We start from the raw sequence: 20,701 nt of genomic DNA, 5'->3' as shown, positions 1-20,701 counted from the left end.
ATGGGGAGGGGGGGACGAGAGAAAAAGATGTCAATGACCATTGTTTGCTCGTTTGGGATGTTGCTCCGCCCCCCGAGTCTGTCGTAAACCTGGCGCCGGACTAAAATAAACCCCAGATCCCGCAGCTCCGGGGGCTCGCCGCGCCGCTGACTACTCTGCACAGGCGCTGCCGCCGCTGCCGAGGTGGCGGCGACGAGCGGCCGCCGCGTCCCGCCCGCGCCCGCGCCCGCCCCCGGGCCCCCCTACCTGGCCGTCCGCCGAGCCATGTCGTTGAGCCCCAAGCACACGACGCCCTTCTCCGTGTCCGACATCCTGAGCCCCATCGAGGAGACCTACAAGAAGTTCGGCGGTGCCATGGACGGCGCGCCGCCCGGGCTGGGGGCGCCCCTGGGGGCCGCGGCCGCTGCGTACCGCGCGCCGCCGCCGGGCCCCTCCTCGCAGGCGGCGGCCGTGGCGGGCATGCAGCCGCCTCACGCCATGGCAGGCCACAATGCCGCGGCGGCTGCGGCGGCGGCAGCGGCGGCCGCCGCCGCGGCTGCCACCTACCACATGCCGCCGGGCGTCTCGCAGTTCCCGCACAGCGCCATGGGCGGCTACTGCAACGGTGGCCTGGGCAACATGAGCGAGCTGCCCTCCTACACGGACGGCATGAGGGGCGGCGCGGCTGCCGCGGCCACCGGCTGGTACGGCGCCAACCCGGACCCGCGCTATTCGTCAAGTGAGCGGGGCCAGGAGCGCGGGACTGAGGGCAGGCGGGCGGCGCGGGCTTTTCCCGCCACAGCCCAGGGCGCTGGGGTACCGAAGCTCGGGTCCGCGGCGCACGGGGGTTGAGGTCCCTGAGCTCCCGGCCGGCGCGCGCGGGGGGTCCTGGGATGCGCGAGGGGTGCGGGGCCCCTGGCCTCGCGGAGGGGGCCGGGGCCGGGGCCGCGGCGCGCAGGGGGTCTTGGGACCTGTCCTGAGGCCCCGCGCCGTCGTGGCTGCTGCGAGGTGAAGTAAGCGCGAGCGGCGGCGGGAAAGGTTCCCGCGGGCCTGGAGCTCATCGGTCATCTCCTTCGGCCCCCTCCCCAGTCTCCAGGTTCATGGGACCGTCGGCCGGCGTGAACGTGGCCGGCATGGGGTCGCTGACAGGCATCGCGGACGCAGCAAAGTCCTTGGCGCCCCTGCACGCGGCCGCAGCGGCGGCGCCGCGAAGGAAGCGTCGCGTGCTCTTCTCCCAAGCGCAGGTCTATGAGCTGGAGCGGCGCTTCAAGCAGCAAAAGTACCTGTCGGCGCCTGAGCGCGAGCACCTGGCCAGCATGATCCACCTGACCCCCACACAGGTCAAGATCTGGTTCCAGAACCACCGCTATAAGATGAAGAGGCAAGCCAAGGACAAGGCGGCGCAGCAGCTGCAGCAGGAGGGCGGCCTGGGCCCGCCACCGCCACCGCCGCCGTCACCGCGCCGCGTGGCCGTGCCCGTGCTGGTCAAGGACGGCAAGCCGTGCCAGAACGGCGCTGGCACGCCAACGCCCGGCCAGGCCGGCTCGCAGCCACAGGCCCCGACGCCCGCGCCCGAGCTCGAGGAGCTGTCGCCCAGCCCGCCCGCGCTGCACGGCCCCGGGGGTGGCCTGGCAGCCCTGGACGCGACCGCCGGGGACTACGGCGGAGGCGTGCTGGGCGCCAACCTGCTCTATGGCAGGACGTGGTGACCGTGCGGGCGCCCCGGAAAGGGGTCTTGCCTGCGGCAATCGTCTACAGGAACCGATGGGGAAACGTGTGGAAGCTGACTCTTGTGTGCACCGCGATCAAAAAAACTAACGAATCACGGAAAGGGACAGCTCTGAACTTCTTTGAGGAGGGTGGGAGACAGCCACAGCCCCAGGACAGAATAATGTACCACCACGTTTAAGGGTGGTGATTTCCTCCTTCTAAACTAGACGAAAATCTGGCTAAGTCTTCATTCACCATGTTCCTAACTAAAGCTCTTAAGAGTTAGTTGGAAACTTTGTTGGTGTTTGTAGCTCTAAAAGTCAACCCAGCTTTAACGATGAGTCCATTTCGAAGCGACGTTTGTTTATCTTGGGAGACGAATTTTTAAAGCCCCACCCCACCCACCCCCCAGCAAGTGCAATTGCATTAATGTTTGAAAGTAAATTGAATTGTAGCTCAAGGTGGATCGTACACATAGCAACATTATTTAAAAGGAATTATTGCCATTTAGGTAAAATAGAGCAATGGGTAAAAAAAAAAAAGTACTGATTATATGAATCTATATAGCTTTTTTAAATTTAATGTTGATTTCAAAATGTTCTGATCACCATCTGGCACCCCAGTGTTTGTATATTACCCTAGAAGAGAATTCTCACCCTCTCCCCATCCCCAGATGCAGCTCACCATAAGGTTATAAACTACTTTTTATATGGAATCTGGTTTCTCCAAATCAACTGATAAAATAAATACACCCTATCTTCTATAGGCATGTTATTTACTCTTTTTAGGGCATTTTTTGTCTGAATTTGAAAATTTTGACAAAGTACTAGAACAAAGGTAAATTGCTAAAATTAGCATCAGTCTATTTCAAAGTATGTCAAGAAGAAAGATTAAGGTGTCTTATTGAATTGTAATCAAGATACAAAGAAAAATAACTAAAATATTTAATTTTCCATCATATTTAGGACTTAATAGGAGTTGCACCGATTTTGTTGGTGTTTTATTGTATAATAATGTATTTACTCTTTAATATACTGATTTATATTTCCTATGTTTCAAATGGATATTTAAATATAACTTAAAAGAACCTGAAGTACTTTTTTCGTAAAAGTCAAGTGGTCATTTCTTTTTCATTAAGTGTACAGGGTTTTTTTGCTTGTTTTTAAGACACTAGTTGGAATGATGTGACATCACAACTCAGTTTATTCATGATTTAAATACCTGGTATTGGAAAAATACTTAGAAATAGCTGAATAATGTGAGCTGATAAATTAATGAAAGTTAAAGAACATAGATAAAGCATGATTTACAAATGATCGAACAAATAGTAATCAAAGACCCCAAATCTCTTTTGGGTTTTAAGGTTTCAGAATAAGAGTTTGAACCTGAAATATTTCATTTCATTGTTTGAACATTTTTCTGAATGTGCAAAGTGAATCCATAGGCAGGTGTTATAGAAGTTAAATTTGCACTTTCTCTAAACTATATTTTACATATTATATGCTTTTTTGTTTTTTAATAACCCCAGTTTCTGTCACACTGGGGCGTAGGAAGAAGCAAAATGATCATCATTCCTTTTTCAAGGAACTGTGAATATATTTTGAAAAATGAGATATAATTTTAGAAACTTTCTACATGAGAAGAAATAATTTCAGCAGACAAATTAGTATTGACAAAGTACAATAAACCTACAGAAAAATCTTCGGGCTGTTTTTTTAACATATTAATGGATGGACAATAAAGTAAATGTTAACCAAGCCAGCAAAATTATCACTGATATGTCAAAGTTCAAAATGCTTGTTTATATCAATTTGATACATATTGTTGTAGAATACATGTTTTTAAAGTCCACATGGTTTGCAGTATATGTATATGTGTGTGTATCTATATACATTTACACATATGCATATATATATATATATATCCACATATATAATTTTTAACAGCGCAGTAACTACAAAAGCAATAATTGCTTATGGCCTAAGAGCACTTGATAACATTTTTAAGGAAAAAAGAATCTTCCTGGACTGTTTTTTCCTTGGCAATTTATTTCTAGAACAAAGAATCCCTTGGGCTGATAAAGTGAACTCTGTTTTTTAAAAGTCATTAAGAAGAAACACTTTTATTCAATATTTTCTAAGAGTATATTTAATGTAGTCATATCTTTTTTTTCTTTTCAGCATTCCTTTAAGCAGTTAAAAACCCAAACAAGAATTGCTGCAAAAGGCTTAACATTCTGCACCCAGAAATTTATTGAGTTTATGTGTGCACATCCTGAAATTAGGAAAAGGTTTGCTTCTTGAAACATTAAAAGAAAATGTTTTTGCTATAGAATTCCACCTTTTGATTAATGCAAAGCAAGAGCTTTTTTTCTTTTGCAGTTAGTGCTCTGCAGATCTTTTATAAAAACACAAACGGCCAGACTAGGTGAAACTCATTAACTGAAGAGGAGGATAAGTGTCTTCACAACCAAGAGAGAGAACTGGCACAGGGTCTGAGTGGAACAAAGCCCCCTTGAAGTTTAACAGAGGCCACAGCAAACCTCAGTTTCAGAAACGCTAACTCTGGAAATCTGACATTTTCCTACAGTTTTGCGGGTCTAACATATCTTTTCCAGTAGAGACACAGAAATCAAAACCCAGAATCAAAGTTGCGGAGAGGAATGGCAGGGATTGCAGGTACTTTTCTGTAATCTGCATTGGGATGTAAATTGAAGTGTTGTGTATGAGAGTGTGTGCAATTTTGAAGGACATAAGAAGGGTGTTTTGTATATGGAAGGGAGAGAGTGTAACCCAGTTGTCTTCTATTTAAGGCTTTGCTTAGAACCACAACCTAAAGGTCAGAACAAGTAGTCAATCAGACTTCTATCAACACAGATGTGTTCAAACTCCATTCTGCTAGTGACTGTTTACTTTTAACTTAAAGCAAATCAGAGATTCAATCCTGTTCACTAAATGCAAACACCTTCCATAGACTCACTTTAACTACATGGAATAGTGATGATTTAGGAAGACTTAAAATAAATTCAAGAACCATAATTATATAAAGAAGTACAAAACAAATTTTAGATATGAATTTGTGCATAGTAGGAAAGAATGAATTATGTGGTAGTAATATAAATTTTAAATGCAGTTCAGAGGATGGATGATATTACCCAGCTGTTGAACACCACTAAAGTATGTTCCACTAAAGTATGTTAATCATTTGAGTCCAGTTTTTTGAAACGCTGTTTTTATCCACCCCCAAGTCTAGGGAGACAGAGAACCAGGATACATTCTATAAAACATAAATAAGTAACCTTTTACTGCTAGTGAGAATTATCATCTGGGGGATATTTCAAAGATGCCCAGACTGGGAACTGCTCCCACACATTTCGTTAGGAATTCGTTCTCCAACAAGTATTGAAATTGCTCTATGATTTCAAGATCATTTATATAATTTTTAAGTTTAGCGATAACAAGTTTGTGGAAGAGGCTTTTTGTTTTCTTTTTGTTTTAGAACATTTTACCTGAAATCGAATGAAATGCCCTTTAAAAAAAAAAAGAAAAAGAAAGAAAATCTGTCAACCTTTAATTTCAGTAATTGTCTAGGTGATGTCTAATAAATTTTTAACCACTATGTTTGCCTAATTTTAAGTTGTAAAAACTAAATTGCAGCAGTGAACATCTCTAGTTCTATTTCACCCGCACATATTAAATCGTGTTCTCTCTTGATCCTCCTTCTATAAATACAGAATAGTGAAACAAGTCAGAGTGTTCCATTTAACTGTGAGTGGAGGCAACATACACCGGCAACGTACATCCACAATGGGCCTTTTGTTATTTCATTCGTTGGCTAACCTTTTTTTTCCCCCCAGGTTAGAAATAAAGCAGATGATTACCAGAAAGAGTCTGATGCGATCTCAGTTCCCTGATCCTTTTAGGGTGGGCAGGAGGTTTGGGACAGAGCCAGACAGCCTCTGCAGGCTGGAAATGGGGAATTTATTTCAAGGATGTCTGTATTTTAGATTTCTAAGCAAGTTAAGTTTGATTACATTTAGACTTCGAATTTAAAATGGTAGCTTCGCGGAGCGGGCGGGGGCAGGAACATTTCTGATATTCTCTTACAGGTTCAGCGATTGCATTTATACAGGGACGGGAGATAATGAAGCTGGGCAGGTTGAGGAGCCCGGCGCCGCGTCCCGGGAGCAAAGGGAAAATGCTATAATGCTACTCTGAGGGTCGGGGGTCTGAGCTTTCCAGCACCCACCCTGTTCCACGCAACCAGCTTGCAGCGCTCCAAGGCGGCGGGGCAAGAGACTAGGTCGCCGGGACTCGCAAGCCCGGCAAGGAATGCGGGCACGCGCCCCACGTGCAGCGGTGTCTCGGCGCTTCCCGACATAAGCGGGAGTGGAACGGGGCCAGCTACCCAGAACAAGGACTCTAAGGACCACCCCATCTCTGGCTGCGAAGTCGCAGCGTCTTCGTACCCTTCAGCTCAGCCCAGGTGCCCCGGACCTCCATCCAAGGCGCCTAGGGAAACGCTAGGGCGAGAACCCCACACCCATCTCGGCTTGTTCCTGACGTCCTGCGTCACCTGTGAAAATTAGCCTATGGGTTATTACACCCAATTTGCCTCTGTAACGCTAAATGGCAATCTAATATCAGTTTGTAGATGGCTGTGCACTTTAACATATATTACCCCATTTGATCTTTAAAAGGAAAGACAGCTGCTCATTAGGAGCCCTTAGTGCCACAATAGTTAAGCTGTTTGCAGGTTCTAAGATTTTAAAACTTGTTAATGCGGTGTGTGTGCGGGGGGGGGGGTGCCCTATTTAAAAATATAATGGAGTGTAACTACTTAAAATTGGCCCTTTGACTTAGACATTAGAATTTTGAGGAGACATTTATAGCTGTAACTATTCCACTTAAAAACTGTACAAAGCATTTTATTTGAAATAACTGTAAAAGTCCAAGGTGGGGACAAGACAGAAGAGACAAGAAAAAGGGAGAGAAGGAAGCCAGAGTGAAACAATGGAAGGTTCCACTAGCAGACCTAGCACACCCATTTCTGCAGAGGGAACCTTAGCATCATTACTGGTCCATCAAGCCTCTTGCTTGGGCTTAAACATTCAGTCAAAAGCTGAATTATATAAGACAGTCTCATGAAGGATTAAGACACTTAGGTGGCACCTGTGCAATATGCAATACTTCATTTAGATGGCTACACATTTTGAATATTTGGAAGATATTTAATAGCATTATCACTTTAATGTAGAATGTGGATATTTAATCGACAGCGTTATCACTTTAAAGTAGAATGAGTGTAAATCATAATGTTTATGTTGGCAATTCTTACTGCACTTAATAAAAGGATCCTGCTTTATTCACCCATTACTAGCAATGAACTCAATTGTTTCAAAATAACTTCCTATTCAAGGTTAAGATGAAAACAATTTTTTCACATAAACTAAGATTAAAAAGGGTGCTTTGGTTGAGTATTAAAGCAAAAACTTCCTAAGAAACTTAGGTGGCACCTTTGCATTATGCAATACTTCATTTAGATGGCTACACATTTTGAATGTTTGGAAGATGTTTAATAGACAGCATTTCAAAATGAAATCTTATAAGCTTTGGCTAGGATGGAAAAAATTGAGACAAAGCAACAAGAGTCTACATGAGTCATGTGTAAGTTTGTTTTGTTAATCAAATAACAATGCATGGAAAAATACTGTGGGTGAGCTCCAAACATACATTTAAGAATTAATGTGCTTAGAAGTAAGAAAAATAAAGGATACAAATTGAAATCTGTGCTTAGTAGTAAGGAAAATAAATGATACAAATTGAAATCTGTAAAATAACATACAGTTAGTTACTTTAGTACAGACTATTTAGCTATGAATTAAAATTTTCAACTTTTATTCTCAAAGATTCAGAACAAGTCCTTAAAACTGGAACACAAGTCTAGGTGAAACTTATAAAAACGTAAATAATTTATTTATACAAAGACTACCAGTAATGAACATACTATAAAATAAAAACTTTTGTTCGATTATGTTAACCATATCCTCTTAATATCTGCTTCGTCACTGACTTGTTTCTGACATCTAATTGTAGAAATGAACTGTTTTGTGCAAAAGTTGACTTATGAAAAACATGCTTTGTCAAGATTTTCAAAGCTGAAATCCTATAAAAAAACACGAGACCAGAGTTTTTAAAGTTTAACTTTATTTTTTTTACTAAAGTCCAGAAATTTCTGTAAGACAAGTATGTTAATGAAATGTTTCCAAAGAAATACTGAACAATAAACACTCTAGTTTGCTGAGGGTTCCAGCTCAAGAGTTCACACCTAATTCTTGTGCATTAAAAATCAGCATGGATCTTAGATGATCTAGAATAAGAATACACTGTGTTTTGAAATCCACAGCTGGTTTGATTTTTAACCATAATGAAAAACCAGTACTCCTAATTCCATCAAATGTGTTTTACAAGCAATAATAAATTCAGATCCACTGTATTATGCAACAACACATCTTTGGAAAGCAACATAAAACAGTGAGATCAGATCAGTAAAAATATACACAGTTAAAAGAAATACACAAAGAACTGTAGTTTTATTAAAAACTACTACTTGAGAAAAGAAATCTCCTTTCCACAAATAGCATAAAACTGTAGAATGATGAAAGGATTTGGGAAAGCTTTACAAAAGCTTAATTCCAGCTATATCTTCCTGAGGGTGGTGGCAAAGGGTATTTCCTTCCTTCTCTGGGATATCCCTGAAAATAAACAAAGAGAGAATTTATTTTCTGGATTAATTCCCTTGCAAAGAAATCAATTTTACGCCTGTGTGGAAAAACACAACATAAAAAAGCTAAGTGTGTCTTAAGGTACAGCACATGGAAAGTCCCCATAAATAGGTACTTTGAATCCAGAGCTTTAACACAAGCTTGTTGCAAAGTTGGAGACTGGAGCACAAAGGATATCACTGAAAACTAACCAAATAAGCCTCAACAACCACACTTAAGAAATTCCTCAAAGTATATACAATGAATTACAGTAAAATGTTAGGGTAAATATGTTCTCATTTTCCCACCATCTCGAGTAGTAATTCAAGTCACTTTGTGGTAAGGAGCCCCCACCATTTTTAGACATATTACACTAAGAAAGTAATTTTATATAACCAAGGAAAAGAGCCTGCTGAGTCAGCTTAAGGCCTAATAAGCAATTAATTTTAGGGATTTTTTATTGTTTGGTTATAAATAGTAGAGCATTAAGTAATAAATTAAAGTTATTACATAATCAATTAGTGGTAACATAATATAATCTAGTATGCTTGCAAGTAACATTTCTGTATAATAAAAGATAAATTCAACAACCCTTCCATCATAATTCCTTTTCTAAGGGCTGGAGGTGTTGCTCAGTAGAGGAATGCTTGCCTAGCATGGGTAAAGTCCTGTGTTTGATTCCCAGACTGGCCGGGTGTGGGGGCGGGGGGAGGGAGAATTCCCTTTCTAGGCTTCCAGGGTTATAAAACTGAACACCCTCCATTTTGCCACTCAGAGCACTTTAGGAAACTTAAACTATAGTATATGCAGACCCTGACGGCCATAGTGTAAGGCCTTTTCAGTCATAAACTTCACTAAAAAGATAATAAAGACATGACTATGTAATAGGAATTTCTGCAACTTAATAGCACTTTGACAATCATGATTTAATAAAAAAAACTATGTCAGTGGAAACAAGACAGAAAAAAAAAATGAAACACAAATTTACCAATTGGTTTATATCTTCTAAATAAATAAGAATAACCTCCTCTAACAGCAGAGAGTACCCTAAAAGGGACGAGATCTCCTCTATAGGAAGTAGGAAGATGATGAACTGGAGTCATCAAGCCACGGCAGTTCTGCTGCCATACTGCATGGGGTTCAAGGATTTCAGTTCCTGACTTGGAAAATGAGGTGACTGGACTAAACATTCTCTAAGGCTTCTTCCAGTTATATCCTCATTTAAAATGCTTATTATTTTAATTGCATAATGACATTTAGACTCTAGTAGCACAATCTCTATTTAAAGGTTTTGAGTTGAAAGAATTCAAAGTCAAATGAACTGATTTTACTGAACTATAACAAATTCTCCAAATGCATTAAATATTTGCAATTAAGGTGATTATTTTCTCAAAAGATGGAGACTTGTAAGAATACACAAAAAAATATAAAAAAAAGATTTTCCTTAGCTATCAGAAACGAGATCTTACATGAAAAGAGACACACAGCAAAAACCTGAGTTAGAAAATTAATATGTGAAGCACTGCAAAAGTCCTGCAGGCAACACCAGGTAAGCAATTTAAAAACCACTTCATATCACTGCAGGTGCCAAACTCCACGAACACCACAGCATTCCAATCCTGTTCTCTAACAAGAATTTGATTAAAGAACATGTAAATACTGGCCAGGATATGAAATTGCTGGGAGAAATTATGTTAAACAGGACTCTATCTTAAATGATACTAAAACTAGATGCTATCAAGAGAAAAAAAAATGAAGCTTACATCTACTAAACTTGTTTATGAATGTGGAAAATCTTCAAGATTTTTTTTCCACATAGAAGGATATCAATGATGAATCAAGAAAGGAGATTTCCAAGAAGAATAAAGTCAACACTGAATAGACAGATTCTTACTTTCAACTTCCAAAAAATTCTCATTTGTTAAGAAAATTTGAGTTTCTATTAAAGAACAGTATCTTAAAGGAAAAACAATGTTTTGGTGACTGAGTGTATTTGTGCTTTATCAACTATTATTAAAAGGGCTTCCGGGCTGGTAATTCTTAAGAAGATGGGTAAATTATTCATTCATTCATTTATTGTGGTGCTGGAGATCGAACCTAGGGCCTTGTTCATGCAAGGCAAGCTCTCTACCAACTGAGCTATACCTCCAGCCCTGACCTTAGGTACATTTTTAATGAAGGACACAAGTCTGGCAAACCTACTCTGCTAATATTGTTTCCAGAAATACTGAAAAGTACAGAGTCCTCAAAGGCATGATTAAATAAAAGGTGAGCAGTAAGCTTTCCACCCAGTCCACAGGAAGTATTACCTGTCTTCCTCCACGATCATCTCGTCTAGGTGGATACCCACCAGGCCCGGCTAACATCTGGTACTGGTTTGGCTGGAAGGCTGCATTTTGGGTTTGGAGCATCCGGTTCCACGGCAGTAAAGGTTCAGCTCCAGCACCTCTGTGGAAAGGTACCATGTCTGTATTAGAAGTCAAGCCTCTTACACTATACAAAGCCTTAAAAGATATCATCTCCAAATTTTAGGACAATCCAATCTGTCTGGATTTGTCACATGCAATACAGAGTGTAAGAATGGCCCTTATTTATATCCAGTACAGTCTAATATATTTCAGCAGCTGTTTAACAAAATCTTTAAATTCAGTCAGGTCTAACTTTAAAAAAGTAATTTGTTCATTTCCAATTGTAAAATTTCCTTCTAGTCATTTGAAGATGTAGATCCAAGATCACCAAGTTGGTTACATTTATGAAGCTATCCAAAGAGTAGACATGTACAAGACAGGAGAATGAGGCTTTATTTTTTTTAAATGTCCAGACTTGTTCTTGGAATCCATTCTTTCTAGTTAATTGCAGGTTGCAAATGAATTCTTACTGCTGAGTATTTTGAATCCAGGGTAGGGGACTTGGCTGTTTTTTCCCATCCATTATTCTGCTCAATATGTCAGAAGGTCTGATCGGGAGGAAACCTTTTCAAGTTCTATTGATGCAGCTTTCAATTGACCACGGTGACCTAGCAACATGAGCACTAATTGGCATGGGCTGACTGGCATTTGGTGTACAGTTTACATGGGAACACAGATTCAACAGCTATTATAACCCAGTTTGCTGTCCCAGATTACTAGTCGAAAGAAATGTTTTAATTGTCTTCAAGTGCCTATTTTAACTTTGCAGATACAAAACAACAGGTATAAGGTATTAAATCATAACTTCATTAAAAGCTGTAAATGATGTAGCATACATATACCTTCTAAAGGCAATTGTCATTTAAGATATAAAACTTTCTCCTTGAATAACTTTCAACTTCTTATAAGTCACTACACAAAGAATAAACAAAAGGAAAATTCTCTAGTATATTTAACATTAGAAGCTTTGGGGCATTAAGGATATTAAGGAAGAATTAACTTTTACATTCACTTAAATACTGACTAGTTGGTATTAATTGTTACCATACTGGCATATAAATTTCCCTTTTTAGGGGAAAAAATACTCCTAGGGATACAAAGCCCAAAGCTGAGCTCACCGGGTAATGTATTCTCATAGCCATTCAAGCCTGACTCCATCCTCTCTACATTCTACCTTTCTCCCTTCACTTAGAGCTCACCTTCTTTAAAACAAACAAACAAATAAACAAACCCAAAGATAATTATTTTTGTGTGATCACTTAAACAGAATAACAGCTCTCTAAAGAAGGCCAAATCTATTCTTTACAGTTAAGTGTTAGAAACAAGAGCTCCATTAAAATAATTTGCTGTGATTCAAAATAAAATTAAAAGTCTATAACTCAGAAAGAAATGCATATGTTTGGAGCTTATAATTATTTTTAGGTCCATTATTAGAAAAAATAAATTCTAGCAAGATATTTATTCTGTTTCAGCAAGAACAGCTCCATATGCAGAGATAGGAATGGTCTCTTCTGGTCTTCCCAGAGGTGAGGGGCTCAGAACTGCACTGTGACCAAGGCGAGTCATCAATCTTGGCCATTTGTGCAAAACCCACAAGCCAAAAATGCAAATCACATATCGTTTTACTGTGACCAGTTTTTCTTTTTAGTTTTACAACGATAAAACTCACATGAAACTATGTCAGGAAAATCGGCAGGCATGGATAATATATATCATAAATGCAATTTAAAGATATTTTGTTTGAAAAGTAGGTTAGGAACAAAGCCAGATTAAAAATACACAACTCTCCTTTTCATTTGAAATTATTACTAACAATATTTGACAGATATTTATGATAAAAATCATTAATTAAAAGTAAAAAGAATAAAGTAACAGTGACATCCACTACCTTCTTTTGCTGTTTATTGCAAGAGAGGCCTTTGTTTTTCAAGACAATCATATTTCTATATTGATCATATAAATTTGCATATACAAATTAAAATTGGCCTAGGAAAATATATCTTTAAGATCTGAGATAGGAGCACTGAAATTGGCACAACTTAATTTTTCAAAATTAGCTGTTATAAAACTAGCTTATCTGAGGCATTTTTGGCATCATAGTGGAAACACTATTCTTAAGTTTCCAAATTACTGCTTTGAAAAGTAACTGGCATATGGAAGTCTACCAATTTGAGTAATTTTAATTTAGACATACAGCAAATTAGAGTTTTTAAAGACTTCCCATGACTATCTGAGCTTAACACCCGTAGGTTAAAAACTAAATGCCTGCTTTGCATAGGACGAAAAAAGACAAGCCTCCTCTAGCAATAAGAACCCAGACAATGTGGCAGAACTCAAGTGGCAAAGGGAACTCAAATGCCAGACATTTTTGCTTAATATGAACACTAGCTTGTCTTTGTGTGGAGAGAGGGGGTAGGGGACGGGGATGTTCCTATTGTATTTCTGAATCAAATGAATATATGCATTATAAATGACAATATCTAACTAGGAAATAATTCAAAGACAACACAGTGTAGTTTAGGGGAAAAAAAAAACAACACCAAAAACTCCCTTTTCTAAGGATTCTCAACAAACCCTCAAAATAGTACAGTGCAAATGTACCAAATTAAGGACCTTATGTAAAACCTGGTTCTTATAACTCCAGTTGTTATAAATTGGCAAAATCAAAACAGTTTCTCCTCTCTAAGTCTTATAAGGTCTGAATGGTTGGACTGACAAGTACTATGAAATGATGTAATACACCTACTAATCAGCTAATGGAAAACCTAGCATATCAGAATTCAAACTTAGTTTTCTTTATAAATAAAATGGCCTATTTCTTAAATGACCGATTTAAGACTTATAAAATAGAATTCTTTTTAACTTTTAAGTTAACTCACATTTAACTTTTGCTTGTATCTATCTAAAATGGAAGCACAAAACACCCTTTAAAACTTGTCCTTAATTTGCTGATTTCACAAAGTCAGTCAGGATAATACCAGTTACTTGGTTAGGGTAGAGTAAAAACATCAGGGCAAGGAAAAGGACGATGATGATGATCTTAGGAAAACTTGTAATTTGTACAGAGGAAGGAAAGCTGCTAGGACTGAAGAATGCCTCAGTCGAAGTAGATTCTTCACTTCCTTTGAAGTCCCTGTGGCCTTTATATTATGCTCAGAGTAAATATTCTTACGAGTTTTGTTTTAGTGAATGTTTCCTGGTAAAGAATAATAATGGAAAAGTGACCTAAGGTAAGCTACTAAACTATATGCCTCAGTTTCTTCATTAGTAAAAATAATAGCAAAAAGATTAGTGGTAGGAATATATAAAATCATGTTTTTCACAGGATGCTAACATGGTGCTGACAGTTCATGAGCAGATAATAAATATTAGCAATTATTATTAACATGGGGAAGAAGTGAGCAATAAAATGGGAAAACTAAGTATATAATTTAGAAAAATTTACCCCATATTTGTATAAAAATGTTGTTACTTTGTTGATAAGGAAATAGTATCATATACTGTTGTGTTTGAGCACTTATACTAAAAATAAAACATAAGTATACATACTTCCAGTTGCATTAAATTTAAGATGTGACTTGCACTAAGTAGTTGGTATTACTAATAATCAAATGGGTAACACAATTCCTTTTATCTTCTTGAAGAAAATAATAAAATGAAAATTTGAAGTCTAATTATAGTTTTCTTAAAAGCAGCATTTATAAAAACACTACTCACTTCAGATGTGAACAGATTAGAGATTGCTAAAACACCAAAGGAGAGGGGAAAAAAACAGATTGGAACTGAAAATGCAAAAAAGGAAGCCTTATTATGATGGGGCTCCATCTGTTTTTGCATTTACTGTTGGCAAAACTAGCATGAACCATACATTTTAAAGCTGCCTTTAAAAAATCATTCTACATGTTAATATAATTATTCATAACGTGCCTAGATGTCTTGTTGTATAGAGTCCACCTTACTTAGGAGCACACAACTTATCAATGAGGGAACACATGTCAAACATCCCTTGTTATTAAACCATGTCACATTCTTCCTAGTCCATGGCACTTATTAGACTGCAGATCCCATAATCCTCTTCTGAGTCCCTTCTGCGTTTAATTCAGTTCAGTCTTAAGTAGTTAAAGAAACTGTTTTCAGTGGCAACTAATAACTACTGACCTACAGTGACACTGCCCTACAATAGGCTTGTCAGCCCTGAAAAAGTTTTACCAAAGAAGCTGATTAGGACTTCAAGAGGTTTGTAGCAAGGATCAATGGTTGGTCTGTACTAACGCTGTGTTGCCCACACAGAAATGATAAAAGTGGAACACCATTAGTTATGCCTCATTAAGTTGCACAACCCTTCTAAAAAGAAATTTGTTTAGCCTGACCAAAACCTAATACAGTTTTAAGCTGTGTTGCATTTTTCAGGGCATCTCAAAAAACTTCAATAAAATAAAGGCCAAGAACCCAAGTATATAAAGTTGAGTATTTTAATTCCAAGTGTTAACTATATATTTTCCCAAAGGATAGGTACAAGAAAAATTATTTTTGGTAGGAAAAAGTATATTTGAACTATGGAAATTTTAGATTCTAAAAAGCCAATAAACCCCAAATATTGATGTGGAAAAATACTTAAAAGTCATGTTTGCTTTAATATTACCTGTCAAATCTTTGCTGTTGGAAAAGAGGAGGAGGACCTCGCCAGGAATCCTGGGGCCTCATATCTGGAAAATAGCAAGGAAGAGTAAAACAAAAAATTTTTTAAGTAATCATTTTTCAGTTACCCACATATTTTATAATTAAAAAATCTGAGAACATAAACCAAGTAAATTAGTATCATAATTATATACACAAGTATAAAAAGTAACCAACAGGATCAATTGATATGTTTGCTTTATCATTTGTCCTCTGCATGTATAAACAATATTTTTAACACTTATATTTTAAATGCTATACAAAATGAAGTCTTATAGTCTTTTTCATAAATGCAGACTGAACAAACAGTAATTTTAAAACAAACACTGAAATTTTCCTCCTAAAATGTCAACGGATATGACATAAAAGCACAGAGCACAATCTCTCCAACACAAACCAGGAAGACATGACAATGAAGGACCACCCACTTTTCTCTCGTTTTTGATAATCAAACCTCTCCCCTCCAAAAAAACTGAACTAGCAACATCTAACTATAAGATACAAATAGATGGCTGCTGCTCTTCTATATAAACTGAACATGCTCTTCTATATAAATTAAACATTATATGGGAGGAAAAGCCCACCAACACCCGGTCAGTCAGGGCATTCAGCAGTTCAGGGGGCTGGCTATCAACCAACCACAGCTTCTGGCTCCAGCCTTTAGCAGGGTTGCTGTGACCTAATTAAAACAGCTGGTTCCAGAAGTTGTCTAATGAGTTCACTGTGTGAGGACAGTAACCTACTCCAGAGTCCCGAGACCAAGGACAACAAGGCTTACTATAATGTATTCAGGCTCACATTTTAATGGAAACACAAACTAGAAACATGCTTTTCAAAATTACTGTCTTAAAGGAGGGAAGATATGAAAGCTTATCTCTAGTTAAGACCCAAAAATGCAATCTGGTTTTTGGTGAAAAAGAAAAAGGGATGAGGGGGGAGAAAAGTAGAACTGTGTTTTAAAAAACACCACAAAGAAGAATATGGAAATAAGTAAATTATTTATTATTCATAATCATGACATAACTGGCTACCTCTGCTCTGGACTTTCTTCCCCTCTTGACATGACTGAGATGGCTAGACTGGGAGGGTTTTCTAAATGTGGACATGCTACCTGAAAGGGGCTGGCTATCTGCAGCCCACTGCCCTCTTGGTCCATGACCAGCAGAGGTTTCCAGCAGGAAAACTAGAAGCAACTCTTTCAGAAAAGAAGGGGAAAACCAGCCGTTGCTTCCCCATTTTTGAATAGGAAAAAAGGTGGTATGTCTAGTTGATATGAATTAAAATCTTTTTTTTTTTTTTTAATAACCTCTTAAAAGCCAAAGACTACAAGTTAAACTGAGTAACAAAACTGAGGAGATTTTATGGTGGTCATCAGATAGGTAGTGCCTATTCAAAATTTGAATGGAAGTTCGGGAAGCTAATCACCACGAAATCCACAGAAAATGGGAGAAGACAGTTCCTTACTCTTAAGAAGGCCCAGAAAGAATTACTACTACAGACTTAAAGCCACCAGAAAATCCAGACATTCTTAAAAAAAACAGCAATCATTTCAATTATGTACTTTCTTTCTATGGGAAATTTTAAGATTGGTTTACTCAGCATATTGTAAAACTTTCAATGAGTTATCATTTATGAGAAAGCAACCTGCGGAAAGTAAATCAACATTTGTGCCACTTTTTCTGAATATTATTTTGTTAAACTTGAAACCCACTGGTCTATTCGTGTGTCGTATGAAAATTAGAATCAGTTCAAATGTTCCTGATATTATTTTAGTGCCTTTACATAAACAAACTTAGCTAATATAAAAGAAGTAAAAAGAAATATAGTGAATTTCATTTGGACCTCTATCTAAATTGTACTTCACATGCACAGAATTGCTGTGATCACCCCGATAACACACTTTTTTTAATCATTAAAACAATTCTGTGATTCCGTTCCAGGGTATCTCTTTATGTATTCCATGACATAATCATGGAATACACTCTCTGTGGTACTTTAAAAAAAGCTTCCATACTAGATTCTTAATAAATTTAAGATCAAATGAAGACAATAAAAAATCTATTTTAAGAAAAATCTTTCAAAATACTTATCCTAATATCTTATGAAAAACAAAACTTTCACATTTTTTTCCTAGAAATAGAATGAACAGAGGGAAAGCCATCACCATCAGTTATACAAATGCATTAGATTTAAACATGCTACATATTAAAGCTATATATCCAAGCAGAACTGAAATTAAGGTCCACTAAACATAAATGTTTAGCAGGGGCAGGAAGAGAACTCTTCAACAGTTTACCTGAATACAAAGTTCTAGAAAGCTAGCAAAAGTTCCTATTCCATAACTTCTAGCTAGCATACAGGTTTTCTCTATTTCACATTTACTATTTCTCACCTCCAGGACATTTTTTTCCCCATAGTGAAAACATGTGCAAAAAAGGAAAAAAAAAAAATTAAAAAAAAAAACTAAGCAAATTTTCTAAAATCTTTAATTCTGTCATATAAAACATCCCTTGCTTTCAATCCCCAAAGAAAAAATGGAAAAGATCAAACAAAAACTTCAAGGCACCTTTAAACAAATTTCTTCATGTGGCATTGAGTAATATATATAACTCTTAAGTGTTAAGCAGAAACATTTCCTGGCTGATAAGTAATGAAGTAGATGGTAAAACAAACTTATTATCATTCATTTGTATGGCTCTAACAGAAAATCCATTTGAGAGGGAGGAAAAAAATTCTGAGATAGTGAATTGCACTTCAGAAGGTACCGGCGAGAGAGGAAAATGATGGTTAATTTTTTTCCTTTGGTCTTTAAAAACTTATTCCTTTTCTAGAGCCCTAAGGCCACATAAACCAAGGCTTCACCAATAGCTTCTCAAGTGACAATTTACCTAATCAGCATGGCAATCACAGAAAAGATTCCATGTTTACTGATTGCACTAATCAAAAATCCACTTTTTCAAATGCAGCTAATTGGCAAGTTTACTGAGTGAAATGAAGAGAAGTCACATATCAGGTTCTCATAAGGGCTGCAGAAACTGAATCCCTTATTCATACTGAGTACTCAGGACTGCACTTGACTCCAACAAGTTATCAATACCTAGACAATTACTCATCAGCCAAAAACTGACACATCAAAGACAAATCAAAGACCAACAATAAGAAACACCTGCAGCAGACACTTGATAAAGAGTTGGCAGTTTGACCAAATGGCCCTTCTTGAGTATTAATTTTACACTATATGAAGAAAATAGGAAACTAAAAACATTGTAAAATAAGATTAAATGGTTTAGATTTACATTTTACAAAAAACAATCTCTAATCAAATCTTAAAGTTCAAAATTCTATAAAAAGGAAAGTTGATCTTTCATCCTTTAATAGTTTCATAGTACTTATGTGTAAGGTACTGTTTTAAGTATTTAACAACCTAAACTGACTTAGTCTAAATAAATATTCTGTGACATAGACATTCATATTCTCTGTAACATCTTCGAGATAAGAAACTTGGGGCACTGATCAAAATCTGCTGAGGTCAAAGGATTATTACAGGGCAGAGTAATGCCATGGGTTATGTTCTTAGTCACTTTCCACCACAGTATACAACCTCCAAGTTTCACAGACACTTATGCTGTTGGTTGAGGTGATGCTTTGTGTGATTTTTATTTTACGGAAGGACTAACCTCAAGTAAGAACTAACCTCAAGTTCTGTGCTTCTCAATCAGAAGGCTCAGAAGCTTAGGGTTTCAAGAAGGCAGGATTAAATTTGAAAACTATTTTCAATACTTTGAAAGTTTAGAACTGACATTATTAAACACAGCTAATTAGGATAGGAAGCAAAGGGTTGGCAGAATAGCTCAGTGATAAAGAGCTTGCCTAGAATGTACAAGGCTCTGGGATTGATCTCAAGTACTGCAAAGAAGATAAAGGACTAAAAGGAAAAATAAAAATAAATATGTACCTAATAAATATTTTGTATGTGTAAATTATATCTAATAACAGCTACAACAATGGCAAAGGAGGATTTATTTACCTGAAGTATTCACTACTTGAAATAAAATGCACAGGTGCAAGTAAGTGTTGCCTATTTCCATGAAAAGCAGACCAAGAACTATAGGACTGCAGGCCCCTTAAAGGGAATAAAATTCCCTATCTTTGGTGTGAAGATGCTGATGAACAAAATAAACTTCGGGCTTATTTATTTATTTTTGTGGTGCCAGGGATGGATCCCAGCCTCACACATGCTAGCAAGCATTCTACCACTGAGCTACATTCCCAGACCTTTGTTTTCATCTTAGAACAAGCAAGATCCAGTGGTCTGAAATTGAAAGACAATACCCTCATACTGAGTAACTTTCTGGAGATTAGGTCCATGAATGTTAGATTATGGGCCTATGATTCCTCAAAAGTTAAGGATCAGTAACCTAGAGTAACATTTCTAACATTTCTCAAAGAATAATATGCAAGATGATTTGGGGGAACAAGTGTGTGAACAATTTTTTTATATACATGGTTATATATTCATTTCAATGTGTATTTGACCTGTTTTCCTTCTTTTTTGTGGGGAAGATGGGTATTGGGGATTGAACCCATGTCCTCATACTTGCTAAACATGCACTCTACCAGTGAGCCACATCTCTTTTTGATACGTATTTGGGGGGAAAAAGCATATCAAACCAATAATATCAGAGCAGAAAATAAATCAATGTGAGTTAAAAAAAATTAAGCAAAGATAAATGAGCAAGCAGCTAGGTAATATTTAGATAGACCATGGTGATAGTGGGCCTGTGATTACCATACCTAAGGGAATATAGTACTACAATTTGGATATAGTTTGAATGTCCCTCATGGCTTCATATATTCAAATTTAATTCCCACTGTGAGGTATTAAGAGAGTCAAAACTTTATTTGACTACAAGGTCCAACATGGGGCCTTTGAGAGATGATTAGGATTAGATAAGGTCATATGGGTAGAGTCCTCATAATTAAATCCTGGTGGCTTTATAAAATGGAGATCTCACACACACACACACACTCTCTCTCTCTCCTTGTCTCCTCATGTGATGCCCTGTACTGCTTTAGGACTCTGCCAGCAAGAAGGCAATCCCCACATGGGGCCCCTCAACCTCACACCTCCAGAACTCTGAATCAAAATATACTTCTTTTCTTT

At 38.2% G+C, this 20,701-nt stretch overlaps 2 protein-coding genes across 3 annotated transcripts in view; one reads left to right on the top strand and one right to left on the bottom strand.

Moving 5' to 3' along the window:
- The first annotated feature begins 252 nt into the window (after positions 1-252).
- Nkx2-4 (NK2 homeobox 4) lies at positions 253-1,688 on the top strand. The gene is made up of 2 exons (XM_046434273.1): positions 253-718; positions 1,069-1,688. The coding sequence occupies exons 1-2, from the start codon at positions 265-267 to the stop codon at positions 1,686-1,688; spliced, it is 1,074 nt and encodes a 357-aa protein (XP_046290229.1). The 5' UTR covers positions 253-264.
- Positions 1,689-7,875: 6,187 nt separating this feature from the next.
- Xrn2 (5'-3' exoribonuclease 2) overlaps positions 7,876-20,701 on the bottom strand; it is a 75,640-nt gene continuing 62,814 nt past the window's right edge. For both annotated transcript variants that reach the window (XM_046435110.2, XM_046435121.2), the window contains exons 28-30: positions 15,503-15,566; positions 10,762-10,900; positions 7,876-8,443 (exon numbers count right to left, since the gene is read on the bottom strand). In XM_046435110.2, coding sequence (XP_046291066.1) covers positions 8,378-8,443; positions 10,762-10,900; positions 15,503-15,566 — 269 coding nt within the window. In that variant the 3' untranslated portion in view covers positions 7,876-8,377. The remainder of the gene's footprint in view (positions 8,444-10,761; positions 10,901-15,502; positions 15,567-20,701) is intronic.

The sequence above is a fragment of the Marmota monax genome, unplaced genomic scaffold (assembly GCF_021218885.2).
Source record: "Marmota monax isolate L192 unplaced genomic scaffold, Marmota_monax_Labrador192_F-V1.1 WCK01_AAM20220418_F8-fsc00005, whole genome shotgun sequence".
Taxonomy (NCBI): Eukaryota; Metazoa; Chordata; class Mammalia; order Rodentia; family Sciuridae; genus Marmota; species Marmota monax.
Note: the sequence above shows the minus strand (reverse complement) of the source record. Positions and strands in the feature narration are given on the sequence as shown.

What these genes read in the sequence shown, in the direction of transcription:
- Nkx2-4 (XM_046434273.1), top strand. Translation starts at nt 265, where the DNA reads ATGTCGTTGAGCCCCAAGCACACGACGCCCTTCTCCGTGTCCGACATC. An exon ending in GGACCCGCGCTATTCGTCAA is followed by an intron (nt 719 to 1,068) that starts GTGAGCGGGGCC and finishes CCCCCTCCCCAG; the next exon opens with TCTCCAGGTTCATGGGACCG.